At 32.3% G+C, this 27,792-nt stretch overlaps 1 protein-coding gene across 1 annotated transcript; it reads right to left on the bottom strand.

Moving 5' to 3' along the window:
• Positions 1 to 773: 773 nt before the first annotated feature.
• LOC128162907 (uncharacterized) lies at positions 774 to 27,792 on the bottom strand. Its single transcript, XM_052826328.1, has 23 exons — positions 27,634 to 27,792; positions 21,163 to 21,231; positions 20,304 to 20,401; positions 18,197 to 18,298; positions 17,328 to 17,441; positions 16,907 to 17,206; positions 16,179 to 16,299; positions 15,145 to 15,346; positions 13,991 to 14,847; positions 13,337 to 13,460; positions 11,455 to 11,643; positions 11,278 to 11,314; positions 11,012 to 11,128; positions 10,257 to 10,433; positions 6,519 to 6,566; positions 6,006 to 6,190; positions 5,438 to 5,630; positions 4,719 to 4,835; positions 4,085 to 4,239; positions 3,623 to 3,736; positions 3,002 to 3,116; positions 2,704 to 2,797; positions 774 to 2,504 (listed from the first exon to the last, which is right to left on the bottom strand). The coding sequence occupies exons 1-23, from the start codon at positions 27,687 to 27,689 to the stop codon at positions 2,348 to 2,350; spliced, it is 3,741 nt and encodes a 1,246-aa protein (XP_052682288.1). The 5' UTR covers positions 27,690 to 27,792; the 3' UTR covers positions 774 to 2,347.

Genomic DNA, 27,792 nt, shown 5'->3' with positions numbered 1-27,792 from the left:
AAAACAAAAAAACATTTCAATCATAAAATCTCCTATTGAATATTCTAAACCCCTTACAGCTTTACTAAAAATGTTTAATTTACAAACTAAGGTTCCTTCCTTTTGACTTTATCAATTACTTTTATCAATCAAAATCCGTAATAGGCCCTTTATGTCCATAATCTTTGGTGTAGGAATTCTAATAAACCTTAGAACAATATCAGTTTCAAAACCAAGAAAAATAAAACAGGTCACTAGACCCCGTGGTTTATAATTAAGATAAAAGGAAGATACAATACAAAATCTTAATAGAAATGCAAAGTAGGGATCGAACCCGGTATTTTTTAAAGAGTAAATGCAATAAAGCAATAACTAGGAGTTTTTGATTTTTTCTTGTTGGAATAAATATGATATAAATCGAACAAAGTACTTATTTATGCTAATACAGCCAGGTCAGAGAGAGAGAGAGAGAGAGAGAGAGAGAGAGAGAAATTGTGTGTGTGTGTGTGTGTGTGTGTGTGTGTGTGTGTGTGTGTGTGTGTGTGTGGCTTTTTTGTGCTGATGAACATGTGGGTTCTTATTTTATAGAGAATTTTTTTTAGAATTCTTTTTGCCCCCATGACCAGTGTCTATTTGTTATAATGTTTCAGTAAATATAGTAACCTGACTGTACATTTTAGAAAATATCTCTGCTTTAGCTAACATAGATGAAAGTCAAAGGTAGGCAAAAGAGAAGACTAAAGGAGAACAACAAAGTAAGTGTTCTACTGATACATTAACAAAATAAAACACAATTTTAATTTTAAAATTTAATCAATTCTTTTCATAATTCTACATCATGTGTTCAAATGCAATGTTTATTAGCTCCTAAAGGTGGATTGATTTTCATGTGAACATGTTGTTGACATATTTTAAATGGTGGAACAAATAACAGACAATTTATTAAAAAAAACCCAGTAAAACATGAAAATTCCTGATCACATAAAATTTCTATTTTCTATACCTCAAGTCCATATACAAGATATATTCTTGCCGAAAAAATATCAAAACTTAAAACGCACAATAAAGAACTAAATATTAAACCTATCAACTTTTATCCCTTGAATTAACTTTATTCAATGATTTTAGAAAATCTTGATAGCATTTGTCAATCGAGATATCCTGAAATTAAAAGTACTGCAACTTTTATTTTCAGTCAATGTAATAAGAATGCACTATAAGAACTATTCAGTTCTATGCCAATATTAATAAAACAGTACATCTATAAAGACCGCTGTCAATTCATCAATTTTTTTAAAAATATTTTGAAATACAATTATACTTCAGACAGTGATCACTCATGAATAATAACATTTTCTGACAGAAATGGACTCTTACATTTTAATTAATTGATTTTCTTTTCATTAGTTCTTTTTTGGTTTCTATTTATTATAATCTTTTTAGTGCATTTGTAATTTTAACCCATCCTCTCTCTATATATTTTCACCTTATAAAATAAAAGTTGTCAGCAACATTGCTGAATAATATATGGAATTTTTTGTAAAATTGTATATTGTATTGCTTGCTTTCACAATATAAAAAATAAAGAACATTGTAGCGTATTTAAGTATGTAAAATTTGATTTACCTGATGGAACTACTAGTGATACTAGAATATATTAAGATACCCCAGTGGAATACTTATATGGGCTCTGTTTAAAATTGCACGGTTACATACACATTTTTAGATATCTAGCATATACGTGTACCAGTATATAATGCATGGAATTCAATTAAAGTAATACATGTAATATATGAATAATATATATGGATGTTTATGGGTATGTTAAAAAACGTATACTTTTGTGACGGACAAACTGGTTACTTTGATGAACGATTTAACGAAAACTATATCATCAGTCTATTTGGTACATTATCAATAAATGATATCAACATGAACATGAGAATTGCCGCATACATTTAAGTAACAAAGGTGTAAAAACAAGTACAAATAAAAAACCAAGATGTATTTTGAGACACAGTAACATGCATATAAATCTTGTTTGATGTTGCGTGGTAAAGTTCGGCTTTATGCCGTAAATGCGAGCGGCTAAATTTTCTTCATTTTCATTTGTCATAAAGTATATTCTGTGCAGCAAAGGTAAAAAAAGTTCATATAACAAAGACACGATGTTGATTTGTTAGTTCATATTATGCACTAAAATTAAACAGATTGATTTTTTTTCGGTTGTTGTCAAGGTCATTCTGCGAGTAGAAATGAGCTACTTGTACAAAACAAAATTGTATATTGAGACACTTGAAATATAACGATTGTCTGAGACTGCGATCAGAGCTGCATGTGCCGTAAAAGCGACCGAGCTGAATGTTCTTCACTTTCGGTTGTCGTAAAGTCCATTCTGCGAGTAGTAGTATTCGTCTCCATCGATGTTGCCTGTAAAAAGAGTTTGCAGTTCATCTAGGATTTCTTCGAAGTTGGGACGTTTTTCTGATTCATATGTCCAACATCTCTTCATGATTTTGTAGAACCTGCAAATGTAAGATTTCGGTTTTTATTAAAAGGTACATGTATTCTTATAAGATTAAGCAAAAGGCTATTTGGATTTTAAAAAAACTGAAAGTATAAAAAAAGTAAATGGTACTAAGGTAAAATTGCTTACTTAACATTAAAAACTTAATGAAGGGTAATTAATTAAGGAATATAAGAATGCTAATAAATTGGACATACACATCATCACAATGTTCTGGTTTCTTTAGTCGCAACCCTTTCTTCAGCTTCAATTCAAGCTCCATGCTCTTGATGCCATCATAAGGAGCCTCTCCTGCAAATCAGAAAAATCTTAAATACAATGTAAGAACATGAAAAAATTGGAGCCGCTGAATTAAAAGCAAAGGGAAAACAAAAACAAACCCTACTAGATGTAAAAACAAAAAAAAATTAACCATTAAATCATAAACATGAAATTTAGTGTTAAACATTTTGAAGTATGACATGTTTTATTTACAAATGCCAATGGTTGGTTTACCCATGGAAAATATTTCCCAGAGGACCACTCCATAGGACCACACGTCGCTCTTCTCTGTGGCGTGTTTCGTTGTCTTGATACACTCGGGGGCCACCCATTTGATTGGAACTCGCTCCTGATATTAACAAACAACAAAATGTATATTATTATGAAACATACTCAGAAGATACGCAAGTAAAAGAATAACCTTCGTATGAGTCCAATTTAAAGGTTCATAAATCCACTGAACACTTTAATGTTATTGGTATGAGACTGACTACTAGTATTGCAAACAATTAAAGTGTATTTGACAGGTTTCTGACAATTCGTCAAGGGAAACATTTTAGCAGATAGGGTACAAATTAGAGTTCAGCTGTACTTTGATTTTTTTAAACATAATTATATACAGAGCCATAAACTATTAATAAATAAGGATAGTGTCATTTTATTTGAATTTAAATTAATAATTTTCTGTATTATTCTTTATCTTCATTGATCAACATTGATTTTCTTAATGTGATATTGCCTAAGACCATCCTGCACTTTCTAACGATGTACAAAATCGTCTCAGAGTTTACTAAATATTGCAAATATTTTATTTCTTACATTCATGTCGTATTTTATTTTTAAAAAACAATATACCGTCTTTGTGTCGCTGCCGTCATTTTCCCGAGGCTCTGGCCCGAAGCCCGTGATTTTCGTTTCTAGCAGAAATGTCAGCAAAATGTTTCTTGCTGCCAGGCGTCTGTGCACAACCTAGATTAAGGAATGAATGAAAATGGTTATCATGTTTTAATGATGAATTTTCCAAAGTTAACATGTTATATTGATGAAATGTTTTTAATTTTATTCAAGTTGCAGGGAAATTTAGGGCTTGTGTTATTTCCAAATATAAATGTCGGTATCTTTATCAAATTCATTAATGGTAATAGTATTTTTTTAATTCGTGCTTTTTACTAAATAAACTATTTATTTGTCTGACAAAAATTTGAATAAAAGAAGAATAAAAAAGTATAAATAGGATCCAGTTTAATACAATAGTAATCTTTACAAAAGTTTAATACAAGAGTTGCTAAAAATAAATTATATAAATAGTGAAATTACCCCTTGGGACGCAAGATAATTCATCCCTTTACAGATTCCACAGGCGAATCTGTACAGTTTCTCGTGCATCTCGTCGTTAACTCTGTGTTTGTTGGCTTTCAAGTATTCCTTAAGTTGACCATTTTCACAATATTCCAGGACCATGAAACGACCAACTGAAAAATGAATAAACCCCGTAAACATTATAACGAATATTATCACCTCGATAATTATTTGTAAAAAATTATAGTTTCCTTTCATTAATTTTAAGATATCGGTTAAACATTTGGGTGCAACAGTGCACAAATAAGTTAGATTTTTATGAGATTGATCGTAAAAACTGCATGTTATTTTGAATTTTTGAAGGTTTGTTTAATATACAGAACTTTTATATAATAATTTTTTCGCACATCAAACATTTTTTTTCATATTAGGGATTTTAAATAATACATTTCTTATTTTATTTTATACTAAACAACACCAAAACTAAGACGAGCTATTTACTTTAACTTCTGAGCTTACTCTCACTTTTCCATTGTAGTCTCCTATTTTAAAAACGAGTTCAAGAGAGAACTCGTTCAAGTGGTCCAAATTTTGCGTTTTATGATAAGGTTTTGCAAGAGAGGAAATGCGTCACAATGAATGATATACTTACGGACATCGTCATCCACAACACCGATAAACTTGAGGACGTTGGGATGTTCCCCTATCTTCATGGCGTAGAAATTGACTTTGGCGTGCATTGTCTCTATGTCATTCTGTGTTGGGTTTTCTGAAGATGCAAATGATTTAGAACATTAATTTCATAATTTTGCGACGCGAATTAAAGGTTTACTTTAAACGTATCCAGTAAAATCCTTTATCAATCTACAGGGTTCAATAACCCTGCCTTTAAAAAGCGTTTCTGGTATGGATTGGCAAAAACATGTAAGCAAATACAACCTACTAGTAATTTTAATAATGATCTTTAACCATTTAGCTAAATAACGTATCATATAAACACATGCATTTATTATGAGAAGAGCATATAAATTCTAGCAAATTACAAGAGTTTTTTTCTTTATTTACATAAAAAATATTTTCAAATGAAATACTTTTTGTTAACCTGATGTTATAAAGAAAGAAATGTGATTGTGTGTTACTGTTTGTAAATGCTAGGAATTTCACTAGTGATGTTTTGGTCTTGATTCAAATTCATTATTTTTTTTATGTATGATAACTACTTCTTAGGTCTTGTCGCAAGAAAAAAAAAGTAAAATTGGTTTAAAACTACATGAACATGTATGTATATTCCCGACACTGCCATAATTACAATTTAAACCAGTTACTATTGATTTTATGGTAAAATCTAGTTACAACTGAATGTATCTTTACCTTTCATTGTTTTAGCTACCACGGTATTCGATGAGTTGTCCTTCAGATATTTGGCTTTGTAAATGATGGCGAATTTTCCGCGCGCAATCTCTTCCTCAAACGTGGTCCTGGATCTAACAATCTGATACCTGAGCGGAGTCTCGTTTTCAGCATAATACACGTCATCCTCGAATTCCTGGGAGTATGCTCGGTTCTAAAATAATTATTTTTCAAAATATTAAAATTGTTATTTTGCGTTTTTAAAGAAAATTACGAATGTAAAATATAATTTCTAAAAGATCTGAATATTATTCAAGAATATTGAGAGAGAGAGAGAGAGAGAGAGAGAGAGAGAGAGAGAGAGAGAGAGAGAGAGAGAGAGCGCACATCCTCTTTATAACAATTTAAGATCAGATTTGTCAGTTTTACTAAAGTACACTATTAGATAGAGATTGGGCTGGTAATCAACTTTTATTCACGATTTTCTGGGGGTAAACATAGTTCGCGACGACTAATTTTCGCAATTAAATCTAAATCAGATATTATGGATAAGGTGACATCATGCATGTAAGTCAAAAAGGTGCCTCACATTGTACGCCTTAGACTTGTTGTTAGGTCTCGTCACTACTGAATCAAAGTTGTTCTCAATGAAGGGGCCGCCTTTGGATTTCGTGGACATGGAGCGCAATCTCTCTATTGGGTTCTTCATTCGTCTAGTTCTCACCATGAATATCAGAAAGACAAGCACCAAAATGATGAGTATGATAAGAGCACCTGCAAGTTTAAAATAATGTGACTACATCACAGTCATTCTGCTTAATTGTATATCAAGCTGAGCAAAAATGTGTAATACTAATGTTATGCAAATTGAGATCACTACATGTAAACCGACAGGTAAAATTGCAGATTTTCTTAAATAAAAAATTAAAATGTTACTGCTGTATTTCTCAAAAACATACTATAGTTTATTAACTTAGCTGAACCCCTTTCACTTTTACGTAACCCCCCTCCTCCCCGAAAAAAAATCATTTATTATAGATTGCAATAATTATGCAACATTTATAACACATTGAACATAATATGGATGAAAGGTTAAACATACTGGAAACTCCTGCGGCAATTGCAACACTCGGGCTTGATGTTGGTGGTTCTATAAAAGATGAAAACTTAAAGAGTTAAAATTATTATTTGATATATTCGATAAGAGTTGTAAATTTTACTATGTAAACTTGCTAAATAAAAATCCAAACCACCTTGCTATCAATCTTCAGTAAACAAATTATTAATATTGGTAGAGAAAATTGGAGAGAGATTTATGACAGCAAGGTAAACAACATGTATGACAAAAGACTTGGTGAATATAATGATAAGTTGTAAATAATATTTTGAATTGCAATTCTTTTCAATGAAATTGCAAATCAAGGTTTTATGCAAAATGTGAACTCTGTTCGTGTGAAAAGGAAGACATTAACCACCTTATGTTGGATTGTCTTTCTGTACAAAGATTGTGGAAAAAAATTGAATAGTATTTTGAATTTCGATGTTTACTGGAACATATATGGCTAGAACTTAGTCCTGACTTTTACCCCTTTCTATTTGTAACCATTAACATTGATTACATCGGTAACAATGTTTGATTATGAATGATTTTCAAAATTTGATGTACTTTTGACAGGTTACAGTGATTTCTGGTACCAATGGTTACAAAATAGCTGACATTTACCCCTTTCTATTTGTAACCATCAACATTGGTTACATCGGAAACAATGTTTGATTATAAATGATTTTCAAACTTTGATGTACTTTTGACAGGTTACAGTGATTACTGGTAACATTGGTTACAAAATAGAGTTAGGTTTGGGTTAGGGTTGGGATTAGGGTTAGGATTAAGGTTAGTTTAAGGTTAGGGTTGATATATGGTTAGAATTAGGGTTAGGGTTTTTTTTTAGGTTAAGGTAACCATTGTAACCAATGTAACCAATTTTAAAAAGACCCCCTGTAAATCAGGAAAATGACTGTCACTATTGTTACCCTAAGTCACCAAGAGAATATATATGTTACCATTGTAACCGAATAAAATAAGACTAACTGCTAAACAGAAAAAGGCTCGTCATCTCTGTTACCTTTTGTCACCAATAGAATATAGTTGTAATTATTGTTACTGGATGAAATTAAACCATCCAGCGGAAAGAAAATAATCAGTTTTGTTATAGGTTATATATGTTTCTTTTGTTATCAGAAAACAGTGCCTTGTTACTGGTTACAAATGAAATGGGGTAAAAGGACTAATTACTGGCCATATCTAAGATTTAACTGCTTGTCCTGACCCGGGGCAATCAGGCATTGTAAAGGGCTACATATTTCTGATTAAAGTATATATTACTAAAAGATTTTATTAAAATAAAGAAATAAAAACATATTGAACATTGATTTTGTGCAAGTCTTCTTACAACTTTAAAACAAAAATACATATCTGTGGTAAAGCAATTAGAGTAGTATTTTAGATAATTCCTTTATTTATGGTTTTTTTGTTCGAGTCTTCATAAATTCTGAATTATACTTAAAAAAAAAAAGGACCTTAGTATACATTGAATGTTAAGATTGCTGATAAATCCAGATTTTCATACACATACAGAGTTCAACTGCATTTGATAGGTATATAGGGGCAAATTTATTGTAAGAAATTAAACCATCCAGCGGAAAGAAAATAATCAGTTTTGTTATAGGTTATATATGTTTCTTTTGTTATCAGAAAACAGTGCCTTGTTACTGGTTACAAATGAAATGGGGTAAAAGGACTAATTACTGGCCATATCTAAGATTTAACTGCTTGTCCTGACCCGGGGCAATCAGGCATTGTAAAGGGCTACATATTTCTGATTAAAGTATATATTAATAAAAGATTTTATTAAAATAAAGAAATAAAAACATATTGAACATTGATTTTGTGCAAGTCTTCTTACAACTTTAAAACAAAAATACATATCTGTGGTAAAGCAATTAGAGTAGTATTTTAGATAATTCCTTTATTTATGGTTTTTTTGTTCGAGTCTTCATAAATTCTGAATTATACTTAAAAAAAAAAAAGGACCTTAGTATACATGTACATTGAATGTTAAGATTGCTGATAAATCCAGATTTTCATACACATACAGAGTTCCACTGCATTTGATAGGTATATAGGGGCAAATTTATTGTAAGAAGGCTATACATGTACCTGTATAAGTATATACTATAGTATAAGGCAAAATATAATAGTACCGACCAAGACATTGAATTAAATCCTAATATGTGTAAGCAAAAAAAAAGAGGCCCATAGGCCACCTCGCTCACCCTAGCAACAATAGCTACATGTATAAAACCGGATTTATGGCGTCATATACAATATATCTGGACAATGTGTTAAAATAGATCCTGTACAAAAAGATTGAAAAATATTAAACTCCATAAATTCGGGTTTTTTCAACTGGATGTATTTATAGTCATATCACAAGCATTGCAGGTCTAAAAAAAAATCTCTAACATTCTTTCATATGAATAATCTATAATGAAGTTTATCCTCTTGTGTGACCAGAGAGCATATTTTAAACAATTCAAAATAAACAATTGTCAAGATACTTACTTATATGTACTGTAAGTAAAAAGTCATATTTTAAAACATTTAAGATTTTGGGAATACTAGTAATTAAATCTTATTTCGTATGTAAAGATTTTCTCTTCCCCGCCATTTCTTACCGCATTTTTCCTACAGGGATCATGATTTGAACAAATTTGAATCTACACTATAGTCTGTCCCAAGATATTTTTGCTGCATATTTTCTTAAATTAATCAATATTTATAATTACCTCTTGGTTCAGACGATGTTTTGTCAATAGTATGAAAATATCTCAAGAAATTAAACTTGTCAGGTTTCAATACAAGGCTTAAAGTTAAAATCTACGGAGAATATCAATTAATTGCTAAAGAGATGAAGGTACCCTATGATAACGTTGAAAAATTCTGCGAGGTATTCCGCGGGATCTCTGAATGGAGAAAAGATGTCAACATTCCCCATTATAAGTATCCGTAAGGAAATCTGTGTTCCTGTGGATTTTTTAAGAGGAAAAAATGATAGAGTGTGAATGAAGTTATCTTAAAAATGTTCCCTTTCAGCCAATTCAATTGCACTTCTTTCACAGGTATGTGGTGTTTTTTTAAAATTAAATTTCGTCCAAATGTGCAGCATAAATATCTTTGGGAAAAACTACATGTAAGATCGCTTCAACATTTTTAAGTTGAAATATCTTTGATATGATGGAAAGAGGTATTTAACCATAAGGAATATAAAAACTACAGTATACAAATTGTATACCAGATATACATTATTTGAACTAATTTTTAAAGATGTTTTGTTTACAAAACAAATTTCAATCTCTGTATCTTGCTACTAACTTTATGTTTGATATTAAATTTATGACAAAATATTAAATTTTTCCATATTAACCTTTTAAAACAATAAAAAAAAATGAAAAATAAAATTTAAAATTTTGAAATTAATCATCAAATCGTGTCTAAATCCTTTTAAACAAGGCTAGGTACTATTAACATAAGTGACTATAAGCGGTGAACCCAGGGTAGTCAGTTTCAAACTATAATTATTGTTGTTGATTCTTGATGAATATTTGTTGCGACTTTTGTTTGAGTGCGTTTTCCCTGATGTTGTAAATTGCATTCTACATTTCATTTATGCCACCGAAATAGATCTTTAAAAATAATAATAGATTTTTCTTTGTAAATAACATTTTAGTTTGATTACTTTATCTAAAGAAATTATATAGATTTTTTAAACATCATTCTTACCTGATACTGGAATTGTAAACGTAAAGTTGGAATCCACACTTCGAATGGGATTGTTCGGATCATTTCCATACAGGGTATTTAACCGGAGATGATATCCTGTGTTCTCTATTACGCCATTTAATATGACCCAGTTCTGGACCTCATGGAATATTTCCGATTTTATAACTTGACCATTAGCTGAAAATGTGTTTCATATAAATATACTTACATCTACTGATGTATTTTCTTAAGAAAACCGATTGTAATCACATAGTTGTAAACACTAAGAAGACTGAAATCTAAACGATTCCGTTTTTATACATTTGTCGATTGGTCGAAACCTTCAGCAACCTAAGGAAATCAAGGGCTGCACGAAATAATCATGTTGGTGTCAGATTCAAATTTTCATATTGCATGACTTGCCTGTTTCTTTCATCCAATGTACTGATGCATATTTACAATATTTTAATTACTTATAGCAACTGTTTATGATTAATTAAATGATTTGTCAAAAGAAAACAATCAATGTTTTATATTATATTTCATGCGGGTTATGCAGAATAAATTAACATAATCCAGTACTTTCAACGCGGGTTATGTATTTTTTCTGCGATGTTGCTACCTTAAAATCTCGCATGAGTCACCGAAGAGAGCATTTTCTTGTTTAAATGATATATGTACATGACATTTAAAGACTTTCATAAGAACAAACTGCAGCATAAATTAATTAATCTAAACAAGATTCTTTTTTTCTTTTTCCATTATCAATGACGTACCTCTTGAATATGTAAACTCGAATCCTTGAATGTTGTAGCAACTTGGGGCTTGATCCCACATTATTTTTAATGTTTGTCCAATCTGTTCGGCAATTCTTATTTCCATTGGACCAAAGTCTACAAAATGCAAAATTTATGTAATCAAAAACATTGGTAATAATAAAAAGAAAAGTCATAATATTCTTTATCGTGAAGCTCTTGATAGTTTGGCACAGATGCGCTCTCTCTCTCTCTCTCTCTCTCTCTCTCTCTCTCTCCTTACTTACAATCATTGACTCCTCTTAAAGAAGTAAGATTTGTAATCTGGAAAAAAGATGACATTGTTAATGCAATCACTAATTCTCTTTTTTAATGTTACAGATGTTTTATATATATTATGATATAAAAACAATTCTAAGATTATGATGCAAAAACGTTAAAATGATTAATATTCCTTTAAGTACCTGCAAACTTCTAGAGATATAAAGTCCGGCTGAGTTATATACATCCATTTCCATGGTAACAGTTTCCGTGGAGACGTCACTGACATTCATGGCGTGACAGTTTGAGAATGGAAGGTCAATGGTTTTTCCAAACGATTCCCCCGTCGGCAGGTTTGAGTCGCATGGGTTTGTGTTACAATAACTCTCATCCTAAAACAAACATTTTATTTTTTATAAATGCAATCTCTTATATACAAAAGATTAGTTGGAACTTTGCAAAGCTTTTTTCTGTCCGTTTTTTTCTCAACTTAAAGAACAAGGCCTAGCAATATTCCGATTAATATAATGTTACAATAAAAGTATGACATCATAATTTGGGGTACAACTTTTCTGCTGGGTTGTATTTTTGTAAACGTTGCCTATCGTTTATATTTGTTGCACACTTGATTCTATAGAAATAGATATTGTTTTTATGAAGTAATAATAAGTTTCAAATCATCATAGAGCCAAAGTTTTTTGTGAATTACATTTATACGAGTTTTCTTTCAAATGGACACACAAAGGTGCACAAAAATTACTTTTCTAAATGAACATTACAGTAACTTCTTAAGGGCATTGGCAACTTTCCTGGTTTATGTACAAAAATTGTTCATAGATTCCTTAGGAAAATTTTATGTGTATATATATAGAAAACAACAGACACTACCAACCTCTCTTTCCATCCTTATTAAAAAAATTAATTCCAAAAATATTTATTTCGCATTTAACATTGATTTCAATGAAATTCAAGAAATGAATCGCAATAATTAATATTCGAAAGGCACAATTTTTAATGAGTGAGATATGTGATTATAAATCAAATGATACACATTATTGTAAATCGTTTTTGCATGATATCCGACTGAACATAATTTATAGGACTAATATATACAAAAAAGTGTTAACCTCAACCTCCTTTTTCCCATTTAAGAGTTAACATCCCTGATTTTGTTGCCGTTCACACACAAAAATAAATGAAAAAGATCATTGTAAAAGGCAATTTAACAATACATATCTTTGAGGCATCAAGAAAAGTTTTAATATTTTGTATTCCTAGTTAACCTTCACATGTGCTATAGGAGAGCAAAAGAAACACACAAATTTCATCAGCTCTTTTACAAACTAATAGTTAAAACTTGAGACAATGATAGTTCCGACTTTGCTATGAGGTCATTTTGATATGGAAATAACCTTATTGTCAACAAAGATAAGTAGCTATGAATAGTTTCTCCGTATATTATTCTATAATGTTTCATTCATCAATGTATACTGCACCATATAATATAAAAAAAACCAGGTATGAAACTGAACGAATTAGACGTTTGGTCCACAACGTCCTAAAGAATATCAGAGTAAATGAATTTTTGGTTTACTCTTTTTTTTATATTGTTTATCAAAACGTTGAAGATGTTGCAGTAGGTCTGAACATCCCCCCCCCCCCCCCCCGTCGTCGTCTGTCTGATCACTGTCACATTGTTTGCCATATCCAAATTTATTCCTCTTTGCTCTGAGGCCTATGTAATCTGCTTGTTGAAGCAGAGCGATATAGCTTTATCCTTAGAAATGACATATTTTGTTACCTCGGAAACACTGTTTATTTACCATAATATTCAAGAACAGCTCATATTCCAAGAAATTTCTCCCATTAAAGAATGCAAACGATGTTACTCAATTCATTGTATAAAAGAGAAAATTTGTGAATTTTTTTACTGCGGAGCACTTCGTTGCAAATTCCCTTAATTCTAACATGATTTACAGTAAACTTTTCATATATATTCAAAATCCCTTGCTACGGAACCAAAGTATGTATATATTATAGCTAGTCTGTACATATACTTAGTAACAACAGCTAGATTTCACTTACCCTTGTAGGATTGAGGTACTCATATTCTCTGTTGTTGATAACTCGCCCCGTACTCTGAGCCTTGAACCTGTACTTGATTCTCTTCACACCACTGTTGGGATCAGAAGCTCCCAAAATATGAACACTGAATGGGAATATACAGATAAAACTGCAGTGAGTATTTTGATCCAACTCATTGCTTATGACCATAGAATAGGAAAGAATGACATATGCAAAATCTACACGGCATATCAATTATAAGGTTACTGCAAAACACATGTTTACGCATTCGTTTTGTGTTTTTGTTTTAAGAATTAGTCTTGATTCGAGTTATAACGTTGTGAATGTGTTAACAAAGACCCTTCCATCTGTATATAGTCAAACTCAGTATCCCGAACTTTAATATTTCGAATACCACGGATATATCAAAGTGGGTAGGAAGTCTGAATCCCTGAAGTTTAATGTAATTAACATACCGCTTTATATCTCGAATTTTCTCAAATTCTTTTGTTTTGATCATTTGATTTCGAGATAACGAGCTTGACTGTACCTACAAAGTGTGTCTTCAACTTATGTCAATGCTTTCCTACTGGGAATATCTTTACGTTTATAGAAAAAAATATTCATATTCGTGCACAGGGAATGATTGTTTCATTACATATATCACGTCTTTACCTGCTGGTAAAATTCATTTTGTCCTCTCCGACATTTTTTCGTAATTCTACTGTTGACACTGCTGGCCTGCTTGAATCGTAATGAAGAATAAATCTTTCTTCTTTGGTGTTGCCAAGAATATCGTAAGCTTTGACCCAAATCGTGAAAGAATTTCCATCCTGGAGATTTTGGGTCTCCGAAATTTCAATCGAAGTGCTATTGTGATTTCGATACTGATATGTTGGTGGTGATGATTGGTCCTTACCAATATTATAGGCAACGTCATATTTGATGATTCCTCGTTCATTGGGTATGGCGTCTCTGGATCTTGTTCCTTCCGTATCATCGTATTTATCAGGTATATTTTTGTAGCCATTTCGATCTCCACCGTCAGAAAGGGAATCTGGAAACAATCTGATCCGGGCTAAGAAATTTCCGTCTTCGTGTATTTTGTTCAAAAAGTGTTTCTTCCAGGAAAACGAAAATGTTTTAGGGTTTGAGTTTTGCCATTCATAGTTTACTATTGAATTACCGGATGTTGCATAAAACGGATGGGATTCATCTGACGTCACGGAGGAAATTGAATCATAAATGACGAAACGTCTGACGTAGGCCGAATTATTTGCTCTGTCGTTTATCTCCAGTATCCAGGAGTAGACACCGGGTACATTTGGTCGAAATGTAAAGGAATGAGTCCCTGCCTCTGTAGTTTCATTGAACTCCCTTATAGTAATGGGGACGGGATTTGGTACTAAGTCTGTGTACGGTTCCTTTAATGTGCCATTATCTCCTTTCACTAATTTAAAAACTTCCAGAGCGTAACGTGCCACTTTAGATAACTGATCCTTCCACCCTCTCCATGATATTTGTATGGGTACCTGGGTATTAGAAATACACACAATATGCCAGTTAAAGAAATGTTCTGCATTGATATCATGTTCATGATAATAACAAGCCCTAGTAAAGGTTTTTTTTTTGCATATTTGGACGACGATTATGTTCATAAGTCTGAAATTTGACGATAAAATCAATATTGCATAATCTTTCAGGAGAAGATCACATTGATTACGTGCTGAATTAAAAACTAAATCCACATCCTCAAATTTCATATTCAACCCAGTATAGTGTATTAACATTCTTCATTTATTTTAAAAAGAGTCTTGTCAAAATGTTACCTTTGTGACGTCATTTTGAACAGACATCATATCTGAAACGGGGTATGTGCATTCGCTCTTCTCACTGCAGTGGTACGGTATCTCCGTATCAAACTTTAGGTCGACTTTTCTTGTTGTTGGTCTGCCAGTGTAATACTGTTTCCCTCCACCATTATCAAGAATTCGAAATCCTCCGTTTTCTGCTCTGAATGTTACCGAATATCTACAAATTCCCAATCCAAGGTGTGAAAATGAAAATCAATTAAGATGTAAAAAGTACAATTTATTTCAGTTTCAAATGTTCAGTTTCGGACATTTTCTTCCTTTTTGATGTGTTTTTTTATCTAGTCTCTAGTATACACTTGTATGAATATGATGTGTTTTACCTAGATATCTACAAGACAGAGAATCCCAGGAGCTTTAACACTACTGTTTATAGTTGTAATTAATGAACTTTAACCCTGATACTAGTGTCATAGTCGTAAGCTTTTATACTTTGATTCTGCTGCTGCATATTTTTACAATGGTAGCCTTTATTCCTGTTGCTACATGTTTACAGTTGAACACGTTAGCCTTTATCCTCATTGCTACATGTTTGCAGTTGTAAATTTGTAAATATATAATGTTTCACCCCGTTGCTACGTGTTAACACTTGAACACTTTAGCCTTTAAATCTAGTCCTACGTGTTAACTGCTTTATATTTTAGCCTAAATCCTGTTGCAAAATGTTTTCAGTTGTAAATGTATAACCTTAAATTTCACCATATTACTATATGTACTTTGTCTCTAACGTGTTGCTTTATGTTTACAGTTGTAAACTGATTACCTTTATTCCTGTTGCTACATGAAGTAAACCTTTAAACTATAATCGTGTCACTCTATGTTTACAGTTGATAACAAATAACCGTTAACCCCATCGCTATATATGCCAACATTCAGTTGTACAAGAATGATCTTTAAATATGTTGCTACATGTTTGCAGTGTACACTAATGGCCAGTGACCCTGTTGCTATTTGTTTACAGGTTTAATAATAACTAGGCTTTTTGTACTTACGTATCACCAGAATCAAACCGGATGTCGAAATCGTCGATACTCGTGTCACAGCGATAGAGTTTTTCATTAATGGGAGCATCTCTGGTGACGCCATTACAATTTAATACTTGATTGTATTTTTCTGGAACAAATTTGAATAAATATGTTTTTTACACACAATTTATTTGATAAAGAAATTTTATTTATATATAGGAATAAGAAATCTTTTATTTTGTGAGTATTATGAGATTATCAAATATGGTCTGGGGTAATCAAATTAATCTTTTACGATTACTATATATCACAGTAGGTATTGATAAATGTATTGTACTATACAATACAAAATTGAATTGTAGTGTCATCATAGACAAAGACACTGAAATGTGAGTATACGTGTAAAATCATTATTTGCCTGTGTCATGATGAAAAACAAAAATGGAATCAATTCGTTAACATGTTAAGTTCAAAACAATCAAATTGTATCCAATAAAATCAAATCGCATTTAAAGTGAGGGTCAATTTTCGTAGATTTTCAATTTCTTAAAGATTTGTTGAAATGTTATTTTGCTGATGTTATTTTATGTATAATGAATTCGAAATGTGTCCATAATACTTTAGGATTTTTATTCGTGGATAAAAGGTACATGTACAAAGGATATATTTTAAAAAAAACAGCATGAAAGTACTTAAATTCGTGATATTCGAGTTCTTTAGATGTCTTTTAATATTAGCCCTAATTGTAAACTAACCTTCATTGTTTAATTTGGTCACCACGACATTGACATCGGCCTTGGTGATTCCAAAAGCATGCTGGATAATGTAATTCGGCCTACTCGGAAAATTAAGTGTACTTGGGCTAAAAATAGACTGAAAAGTAAAGTTCATCCTGTTGGCGTCCCTGCGGTTGGTCCAGAACGTTTCCACGTTATCAGGGCTCATAGCAGAGTCGATTGTCATGTTGTATATTAACATTTCTTTAACCTGATGATAGTATCCAAGGTCCAAAGTACTTTGTTCAATGGATGGATAATAATCTTGGTCCGTTGGAACTAATAACAAAGGAATATTGCATAAATTTTGAAGATTCGTTCATTTGAAAATTTTGCAATTTATTTACTGTTTTTATGTGAAAAACAGGACTTAACAGGGTATATTTTAAAAAAATCATACAATTCAAGCAGTTTGATGTTCCACTATTCTCAGGGGAAAAGTTGTTGGTACACATGCACGCATTACTGGTGCAGTAACCCGGATAACAGGGTTTCAGGTGGGAACAAGCGGCCACTGAAAGAACGAAATAAGATTATAAATATATTAGTTTTACAAAACTATTTGAGAATTTGCCATTTATCCCGGAGAACAGGATCTTTTCTGAAGAATTTAAAACTCAAATTAAAAAATCTTGTGAAAAGACAGATAAACATCTGAATTTTGCACAGAAATTTGACAATAAGATCCTTTTAAAGTAGGTGAAATAGTGCATCATTCCTTTTTGGGCAAAAAATTTGAGATACTTGTATATTTTAGTAATAGCTTTCAATAAAGATTGACATATGATACGTTCTAGAAATTAAACATGAGTGAACTACTTTTGTATGTAATCATCATGGACAAGCATCCGAATTTATTTGAATTAAGTATGTTTACTCTAATTCACCATCCGATTATTTTCTTGTAAAACCGCTTTCATGATCATTCATGAAGATTCAATCTGCAATTATTTTTACAACACCCTTGAATGTAGCTATGCAATTACAACTCTCTATTAAAATACTGTATATCCAGTTATTTTAATAGTGATAATATTTTCGAGATTTCTTATAAACACAACAAAACAATATATTTGGTATGTTAAAGCTTATATAAACTAAACAAACAACATTCTAAATCACAAAAAACGACTTTTGCAAAAATTCGAATGGTCGCAAATATTTGCACTCCGTCTTCGCGAATCGCTAAAAAAACAACACATGGATATACAATAGGTAATCGACAGATTTCGCTGGTGTGTGTGTGAATGTGTGTGTGTGTGGACTTACCATCCATGCAGTATGTCCCTGTATAGCCAGCGTTACACCTACACACCCCTGGACTGATACATGTCCCTCTACTGGATCCGCCACAATCATAGGGACATATAGCTGTAAATTACAATCAACCGTATATGAGAAAATACAAAGGACTAGACTTAGTGAAATCTTACGTAAAGTGTGGTTAATAAAAAGTAATTCTGTGACGTTGTATCTTAAATAAATGAATCATTTACATGTATCAATTATTATAAAAAAATACAATTAAAAAAAAAAGAATATCAGAGGCCACTGGGTTTTAAAAAAAAATTGTTGGTTGCTTTTCTGATTCTTTTCTTTTAATAGGGTTTATCTTTTAGGCACATGCATGTATAACGCATGACTATTTCTATTACCCTCAGCGTTAGCAACGCACTTAGCAACGGGTAACATTAAAAATTGTTACATGTGCGAAAATTATGCGCGTACGGTTCGCTGTAGAATTCACGTTATTCCTATATTAAAGCAGTAAAATTTTCTTAAAAATTAAGACATTCAGTAAAACGAAATAAATAGTGCCTGTTTGGGAGGATAACAGTTGAAATTGACACCCCTCGAAAACCATTGTCAACCTCCGCTTCGCGTCGGTTGACAATGGTTTTCTCGGGGTGTCAATTTCAACTGTTACCCTCCCAAACAGGCACTATTTATATAATGTCAGTCAGATTGATAATCTTCTGGGGTAGATAACTCATTTGCCAGAACTCAAAATTGTCAACAAAACTTCTGCATGTGTTTAAACGAATTTAACAACCCATGTTGTGAAGCTATTGAGAAAATGTTGATCCAATGTGTGTTGACATATATATGGTATGAACACTCAATAAATATACATTGGTTAAAATATAAGGGATACAACGTTTTAGTAGACCAATTCAAGCATTCACGGTATAGCGAAGAACAAATTTCTAAAAATGGTTTAAATTGTAGGCATTTTAAAAAATCATGAATATGTTTCACCATCTTTACAAATGTGCTGATGAATGTATATCAAATTCAAGGTTTGTGTATTTACCAAAATATTCCATATCAAATCCAAATCGCAAACATAAACCAACTTTTCAAAAGCTGTAAGCAATCGGATATTATTTTTGTTATCCCTTCATCATGCTTATTCCAATAATTTTCCAGCTAAGATATGATTTAGTTTTTACATATTGTACTTTTTCTACACTGTAGCTTCAGTTACGAAAAGAAAATTCATTGCCATTCCATTGGCTTGACTTAAACCTGAATGTAAAAATTAAGTAACAAGCGAGATACAAAGCATATTAAAAGTTTTTGTTTTGCATGTAAACAAAGCTTGAGTTGTCATGTTGTGTTTACAAATAATGTAGTTTAAAGGTATGACTATACCATAGACTAAATCAAATTACATGTCACATGTATTATTGTGTTTATAAATAGATTTATAAACATATGAAAATAAATTTTGACTATTATTTACCAATACGACCCTGACCTAAACAAAACCAAGGATTTAGTTTTGTTTACATAACAAAGAATTGTGACCTATGTATCTCGTTCGTCACTCAATTTAAGACGTTTAAAATTTGGCAAAGCATTAGAAATACCTTGTTTAACTACTCTCGACATAAAAAAATATATAGATTATATTTCAAAATGTTGAGCTCAGATCGTGTTTAAATTCCATTAATATTTGATGCAGAATTTTCAGACTAGAGGTGAACAAATATATCCTCTTTTTTTTTCTTTTTTTTTTTGGCATATCCTTTTTTCAAAAAGTATCCATGATTTTTTTAGTTCAAATTTTTATACACGTCGTATCGAGAACAAGATCATAGACAGTTATGACAATGTCGGAAACAAAACAAACTGAAAGCAATCTTTTTATTCACTTCTTTTGACATTTTGACATTTTGACATTTGATATAAACTTCCTAGAATATGTCCTCTAGCTTTGTTTACATGGGCATTACGTAACAAAGCAAACGAGTCATATTTCTCATTTCTCAAATTCATCTTTATTTTCATCACAATAAAATTCATATCTCTAGCTAATTTTTAAAGTTGACTTTCAAAGTTATAATTCAATTTGTAGTATAACGATACTTACCGATAGTACAGTCTCGATTGCCATTGTGTGTCCATCCGGTAAGGCAGAAATATTCTTTATAACGCACCTCAACGGTAATCCATCCCCAAGAACAGCATCTACATAAAAAAAAATGAAATTTTAGACAAATCATTCTAGTGATAAAAAACGTGGTTAAAAAAAGAATAATTGATTTATTGAATACTGGCTAATAATTTTATAGATAATGTGTCGGATAATTCCGATGCCATTTTACTGTGCTGCATAATTTTGGAGATACTAGTATAAAAATATGTCGGACAATTCAAAAACATATACTTCCACGAATAATCCGAGTGTAAAATTCAGTGCTGGATAATTCCGAGGACATATTTCGTGCTGTTTAGTACTGATGATATCACAGTTCAGAGGACATTTTGAAGTCTTGGATAAATGTGAGGACATTATACAATGTCAGATAATTTCTATGATATATCTCAGTGCTAGATAATTCTGAGGACATCCCTTAGCGCCTGAAAATTTTTAGGATAATAAACCTTGCTGAATAAATGCGAAGACATTTTACAGTGCCGGATTTTTCAAGGACTTAATACGCTGCTGGATAATTCTGAGGATATTATACAAAGATAGATAATTCTGAGGACACTGCTGGATAATTCAATGAAAATAATCCAGAGCTGGATAATTCCGTGGACAAAACACAATGGAATTCATACACTACTGGATAATTTCAAGGACAAAACATTGTGTTGGATGATTAAAAGAACATTATCCTTTCGAAAGACATTATATCTCCATTTTATCTTGCCCGACAAACAAAAACTTGACAGAATCGTGATCTTGATTTTGTATTTGATATGATATTGTAACTGTAACTTACGCAGACCAAGTTTGGTATCTACAGCCCCATACCCACTCGCATTTTATCCTCCATCTGTAGTCAGTGTTCCTAGGAAAGAAAAGACAGTGAATTATATTCGAGTAAAAAATAATAAATGAAATCAAAAAATATATTTGTGCAAATACGCTTCCTTCCTCCCTTCGAAATAAAAATATATTAAAGTCGTTTTTATCTTTGTTTATAGTACCGGTTAGTATCAATTAGTAACAATTCTTTCAACTTAGACACTTGCCCTCCATATGTACATAAAATTCATTATAGTATACAACACACTGGACCTGATTCTATATATTCAATTTTGAATAGCGCAAATTGTGAAGAAAAACTAATGAATTGATTATCGAACAGGTTGTTAATGCTACATGTATTACAGTACCCGCCACGATATTTTTTACAATCCTATCGTATCGTGCGTGTAAGCTGTTCTATCGTACGTTAATCCTATCCTATCGTGCGTGTATACTGGTCTATCTTGCGTTAATTCTATCATATCGTACGTTAATCAGATCAGGTTTATCGTTCAATTTAACAGTTTTTCCGTTAATCCTATCGTGTTATTCATTTTTTGCCTTCTCATTAGCAAGTAAATTTATTTCAAAGTTGCAAATGCATTGAAAATGGAAAATTAATGTAAACTATCGAAGTTTTTAGGAATAAGTTAACATATTTTCCTGTATATCGAATGTACTAGTATTAAATCGTACGCGGAGTGTATACCTGGGTAAACATTTTTTGAATAGTGCCTCCGCTTCGCGTCGGTTGACAATGGATTTCTCGGGGTGTCAATTTTAACAGTTACCCTCCCAAACAGGCACTATTTATTTTATCATACTGAATGTCTTATTTTATTTTTTTTAGATTCTGCTTTTATATAGAAATGAAGTGAATTCTACGGCGAACCGTACGCGCATAATTTACGCGCATGTAATTTGTTGTGTTACCCGTTGCCAAGTGTGTTGCTAACGCTGAGGGTAATAGAACGGGTTACTAACTGCGTCTAAACCAATCAGATTTCAGTATTTAACATGAAAGTATAATAATAACTTTCATGCAATATAATTTGTTTTTTATGCATCATACTTTACAAACACAAAGTATTTATGATATGATTTATATTAAATTAAAACCAGAGTTGTATTTTAACTGAACCCGTTATTGCTTTTATTCCTAGCTGCAGGTCTGTAGCTCCCGGTCTGAAAAATTCGGATGAACGACCTGCGAGCTACAGGGCCACCCATTGAAAAAAAATTGTATATTTATTGCGCAGAAAAACGTGCGCTAGTTTTGGACTGATTTACCTTATTTATACGCAAATTCTGTGAAAACAATTAGTACCATTAAGTTCTTCATACCTATTTAGAATAAGTAATAACTGTGATATTATTATCCAGCCAATTTGTTCTTAAGATTATTATTGCACTCTGGAACTTTTTAACCCAAGTGAAAATGCAGAGTCGAATTTCTGGTGCAAATTGTCGTTAGATCTGTATTCATACACCTTTGGTTACACTTTTTTTTTTATTTCTCTCTATTTTGCTGTATCTTTGGCACATAACTTAGTACAAGTACTTATTATGAATGAACCGATAAATCGAGCGGAATATTTACATTACGCGATTTAAAAAGTTCCAGAGTGCAAAAATAATCTTAAGAACAAATTGGCTTCATAATGATATCACAGTGATTACTTGTTCTATATAGGTTTGAATGAAAGGAGGAACGGTAAGGGTATTTCCCGGAGTCATTTACATTAACAGCTCTGGAAACGCGAACACTTTAGATAGACATGTATTGAAATTTAAGCTTTGATCAGCATAAAAAAATAATTCAGGTTTGAGCTACGGAAATCCAAACAATCAAGGGGGGTTTATAAGGCATATAAAATTTAAAACACTATGGGACTTTGCATTTAGTTTTTAAAGCCTTCAACAAGACTCGTTCAAATATCAAAGACAGTAATTTTTCTTCGTGTGCACAAATTTGAATTCATATTTAGTAAATCTTACAAATGACAGTTGCGTTTCTTTCACTGTAATATATATGATTTAAATGTACATCGTTCATATTAATAATATTTTTTTTAATTTGAAAAAGGGCATGTATATATCGAGATGCAAAATAAAATTGCTGAAAAAGTTATAAGCAAAATGATAACAGAATCAGAGAGTATTTTTTTTGTCTCTGAAATTTTGGTAAAAATTATTTTTTATGCCAGGAATTTTTTCCTTAAACCAATTCCCTAAATCTTTCTTTCTTTCTTATTTTCTTATCCTCCTGCAGAGAAGATCGAGTTGATGAGGTATCACTGACTGGTCAAAGGAACCAGCAACGAAACAAACAGAACAAAGAGATTGCCGTATTTTACTTCCGGGTTTAAAACTTGAGGCTGAAGTGACCTATTTTTTCAGATGCTTAATGTCACACCTTAATAAAACCATAACATTATTGGAAAGAGAGCTTACGTGACTATTTTTTAATCCTATATTGGCTACTTTCATATGTCTGATATCTTCAGTGTTAGCAAAGTTGATATACTAAGTAGAATATAAAGATTTTGTGCTGTGGGAAATTCACCCCCAATCCGATGCGTGAACAAATAATACATAATTGAATAATTCATGCACGATTTGTAAGAGCAGATAAACGTCTTTATAAAAACGTATGAATATTTATATTTCAATAAGCTCTTTGTTGACATAATTGATGCCATTCAGCAGGAGTTGGAGGCCATAATAGGAGAACGGGAATGCCACACACAGTTTATATTTTTATCAAGTTTATGCTGTTTAGGACATTATTCTCTTATTGCGGCACATACAGTTGAGACATAGACAAACTCAAGCTAACTTATTTTTTAAAACAGTTCCTTCTTTCTTCCTTTCTCTTTCTTTCTTTTTTCTTTCTTTCATTCCTCCCGCAGAGAAGATCGACCTGATGATGTATTACTGACCAGTCAAAGGAACCAGACTCGAAACAAACAGAACAAAGAAACTGTCCAAATTTACTTCCTGATTTAAATTAATCTTATGGGTGAATTGACCTATTTATTTCAGGTGCTTAATTTTAAACCTTGATAGGCCAACCATAACGTTTTGGGGGGTTTAAAACTATAAGTAGTTCAGTAAATACATTGTACCTATCTATAACTCGGGGAAATACGACCAAAAATTTCCCTCCAAATTTGAATCTGACAAATTGTGGAGAGAGAGAGAGAGAGAGCACTCGTGACTTTTTTAAATCCTACATTGGCTAATTTTATTTGTCTGGAATCGTACGTCTCTGCAAAGTTGATATATACTAAGTAGAATCGAAAGTTTTTGTGGGTTGGAATGTCAATGAAATTTGCTCCCACTCCGATGCAATTCTTTAAAAAAAATTTTTTTTGATTGAACAAAAGAGTATATATGTATCATTGAATAGAACAGACATGCATGTTTCAAAAACTTAAGATAATCATTTAATATGCTTCATTAAGTTTTTTGTTGACATAATGTCTCCTCTGTTTGTTTGGTTTACCACTTTACCACTATATTTACAAACTACTTTAATACTGCAGTCTAAAAGTACTTATGAATAGGGTTTTGCATCACAAAACGTGTCTCCTATAGAGTTCTATATAGTGGCATACAGGAATACATATCGTATTATTTCTGCATTATGTCAACTGACAATTCAAAATGGAATTTAACAATAGTTTTCAGCAGGTTATATAAAGATACTAAAATAAACGTTCAAATACAGTCGCAATAACCCGCTCTACTCTCTACCCGCAACTGAAATTCGCTGTTTCCTAGAATACCCGTATCGTAGCTTGAAAACGGAAATTATTTTCACATTCCCTGATAAAAAAAAATAAACAAATTATATATCCCTTCTGTCGTTATTTCTGTCCTCCCGCAGAGAAGGCCTACTGAGTTAACACTAACCATTTGAAGCACCAACGACGCAGCAAGCAGAACAAAGAGATTGTTGTCCTTTACTTCCTGGATTAAAACTAAACGTTGGATTTACCTATTTTATTCAGGTGTTTATTTTCAAACCATGATAGATTAACCATTACCTTTTCATATAGTTAAACTCTCTCTCTCTCTCTCTCTCTCTCTCTCTCACACACACACACACACACACACACACACACACAGAGGGAGGGAGATTAAAATCCACCGTGGTAAATTTATTTGTTCAAGTTACAATGGAAACGTCCATCCACGCATATTTAAAGTATATCAAGTGAAATCGAAACTAGGCTGAAAAGTTTTCTTGGAATAAATGATGGATGAAAGTTTGGTAGAACCAGACATATTTTGGGTTTCAATAATTATTTTCTAGTTAATAGTTGTTAACGCTGTTTACATGTGATCTTTAATGCATAGAAATTCTATACATTGACTCTTGTTGAAAAATATTCATCTATGCAATGACCCCGGGTCAATATTTCGAACATCTGCATCATGGCGTCTGACAAGAACACAGGACTTTCTATGGTCCGCGATGATGATTGTCTATTTTTTTTACAAGAACAAATAAGGATCTAAGATTTTCATCAATTCCAATAAACAAAGGTCTTCGAAAGCGGTATGAAACTCGTCGTCTGAGCATCGTTTAATGCTATACAATTTTTTTTTTCAGTTTCAACAGGAAGCCTGTGATTTTTCAAGCAGTTATCTAAGATTGCACTGGCACAAGTATATACCCAAATATTTACTATGTCGCTTGTAACGCAAGATCTGATTGGTTCTCTTTATCATTTGTATAACATAGGACACTGGCGTCGGAAGCAAATTGAAAGTGGAGGAGGGGGGGGGGGGGCTAGACTAATCCTCAGAAATATGGAGGAAAAAAATTAATTCCCAAAATCATGGAAATCCTAATCCGTGCGGGGGGGGGGGGGGGGGGGGAGTATACCTATACTTCCACAAAAAAATCTTACTTACCAAAATTTTTTTCCCAAAATCATGAAATTCCTAATCCGTAGGGGAGGGGGGGGGGGGGCTAGTATGCCTATTACTCCAACTTCTCAATCTTTGCTGCGAGGAAAAGTGGGGGGGGGCTGAACCCTCTATGATGTTATGTCCCTAGTGGCTAGGTCTAACTTTGCCAAAAAAGTGGGGGGCTAAGCCCCCCCTAGCCCCCCACCCCCGGTTCCGACGCCTATGTAGGAAATTAGTTCATTATCCAAGTCTAACAAGGGTGTACGGGGAGTTGAATTTCATACACTTATCGGCCTGCGGCCTTAGGGTGCATAGAACACAAACCGGGGTAATCCTAAAGCCTTTTTTCTGCGGATAAAAAACGCGATAACTTAGATTATCTCGAAGAACGGGAAATATTTACACCTTGTTTTCGGAATTATCAATTTTATCATTGTGTAACGATATAAAAATTCTTGAGTGCCAACTTTGTCAGGATCAACATTGTCCTCTCCTATATTTCCTTGTAATAGGGAAGACACATTAAAACTGGAACCATAAATTCACCAAAAAAATAAAAAAAGGCCGTTTATGACTATAAAATACCTGCTGATCTAGATTCGCCATTCACACTGACAGACAGACATACACAGACAGACAAACAGACAAACAAACAGACAAACAAACAAACAGACGGGCAGATAGACAGACAGGTATGCAGATAAAGAAGAGAACAAAGGAGAAGGTGAGAGAGATAAGGGGAAACAGAGAAAGAGAGAGAGAGAGAGAGAGAGAGAGAGAGAGAGAGAGAGAGAGAGAGAGAGAATCCCATAAAAATACTTGATATTCAATGTATATTGAATTGAAAGTCAAGACTTTCGTTATCACATATTTATTGCACTTTCTTTAGCAGGAGTTAGTGTATTAGGTTTCGTTGCACAAAGAAAATTCGATATAGCATCACTGCACATTTTAAGTGCATCACTATGCATACCGAACACAAGGAGTAAAAAAAAATGCTCTCTTTGTTAATAGAATGCAGATTAAATGGCTTTCAAAGCCAAATTCTCTGTCCCGGGCTACGTAAAATATTGCAATGCTTTCACATCAATCAATTTCGCTAATATATTTTGTTCATATATTCAAAATAAATAAATAAAAATAAAAAAGGGGGTTTGTGAAAGAGTGTTGAATTGTACGCAGTATGTGTCATGGAGAATAAAGCAGACGACATTTTGGCACGGAGTGTGAATTTGAATGCGTTCGACAGATGATTAATCCATGTTTTGATTCTGTCATGCACAACAAATATCAAATAGAAAAGTATTTATAGATCTACAAAATACACATGTAATGTTAATAAAATGCGTGTCTTTCGATTTTTTACACGAAAAAAAAATCTCTTTTTCTCGTTTTTTTTTTCTGGAGGGGTTTTTATCTTTATCAATATACATTTATGATTTTTAAAAATGGTTGTCAAAATTAATTGTTTATATCAAATATGTAGATAAATAGGAATACATAAGTACAACTCACTTACCCTGTCCAAGCAGAGACTAGTCCAACAAAACACATCAAGCACAAAATAAGACGCATCTTTTTCTCCCAGACGGCAGATGTGTTGATTACTTTCCTTCGAGGGGAGATTGCGGAATAAATGTTTAACCTGCAGACGAAATGGTTTTAAATTAAGCTGGCT

Source organism: Crassostrea angulata, chromosome 9 (assembly GCF_025612915.1).
Source record: "Crassostrea angulata isolate pt1a10 chromosome 9, ASM2561291v2, whole genome shotgun sequence".
Lineage (NCBI taxonomy): Eukaryota > Metazoa > Mollusca > Bivalvia > Ostreida > Ostreidae > Magallana > Magallana angulata.
Note: the sequence above shows the minus strand (reverse complement) of the source record. Positions and strands in the feature narration are given on the sequence as shown.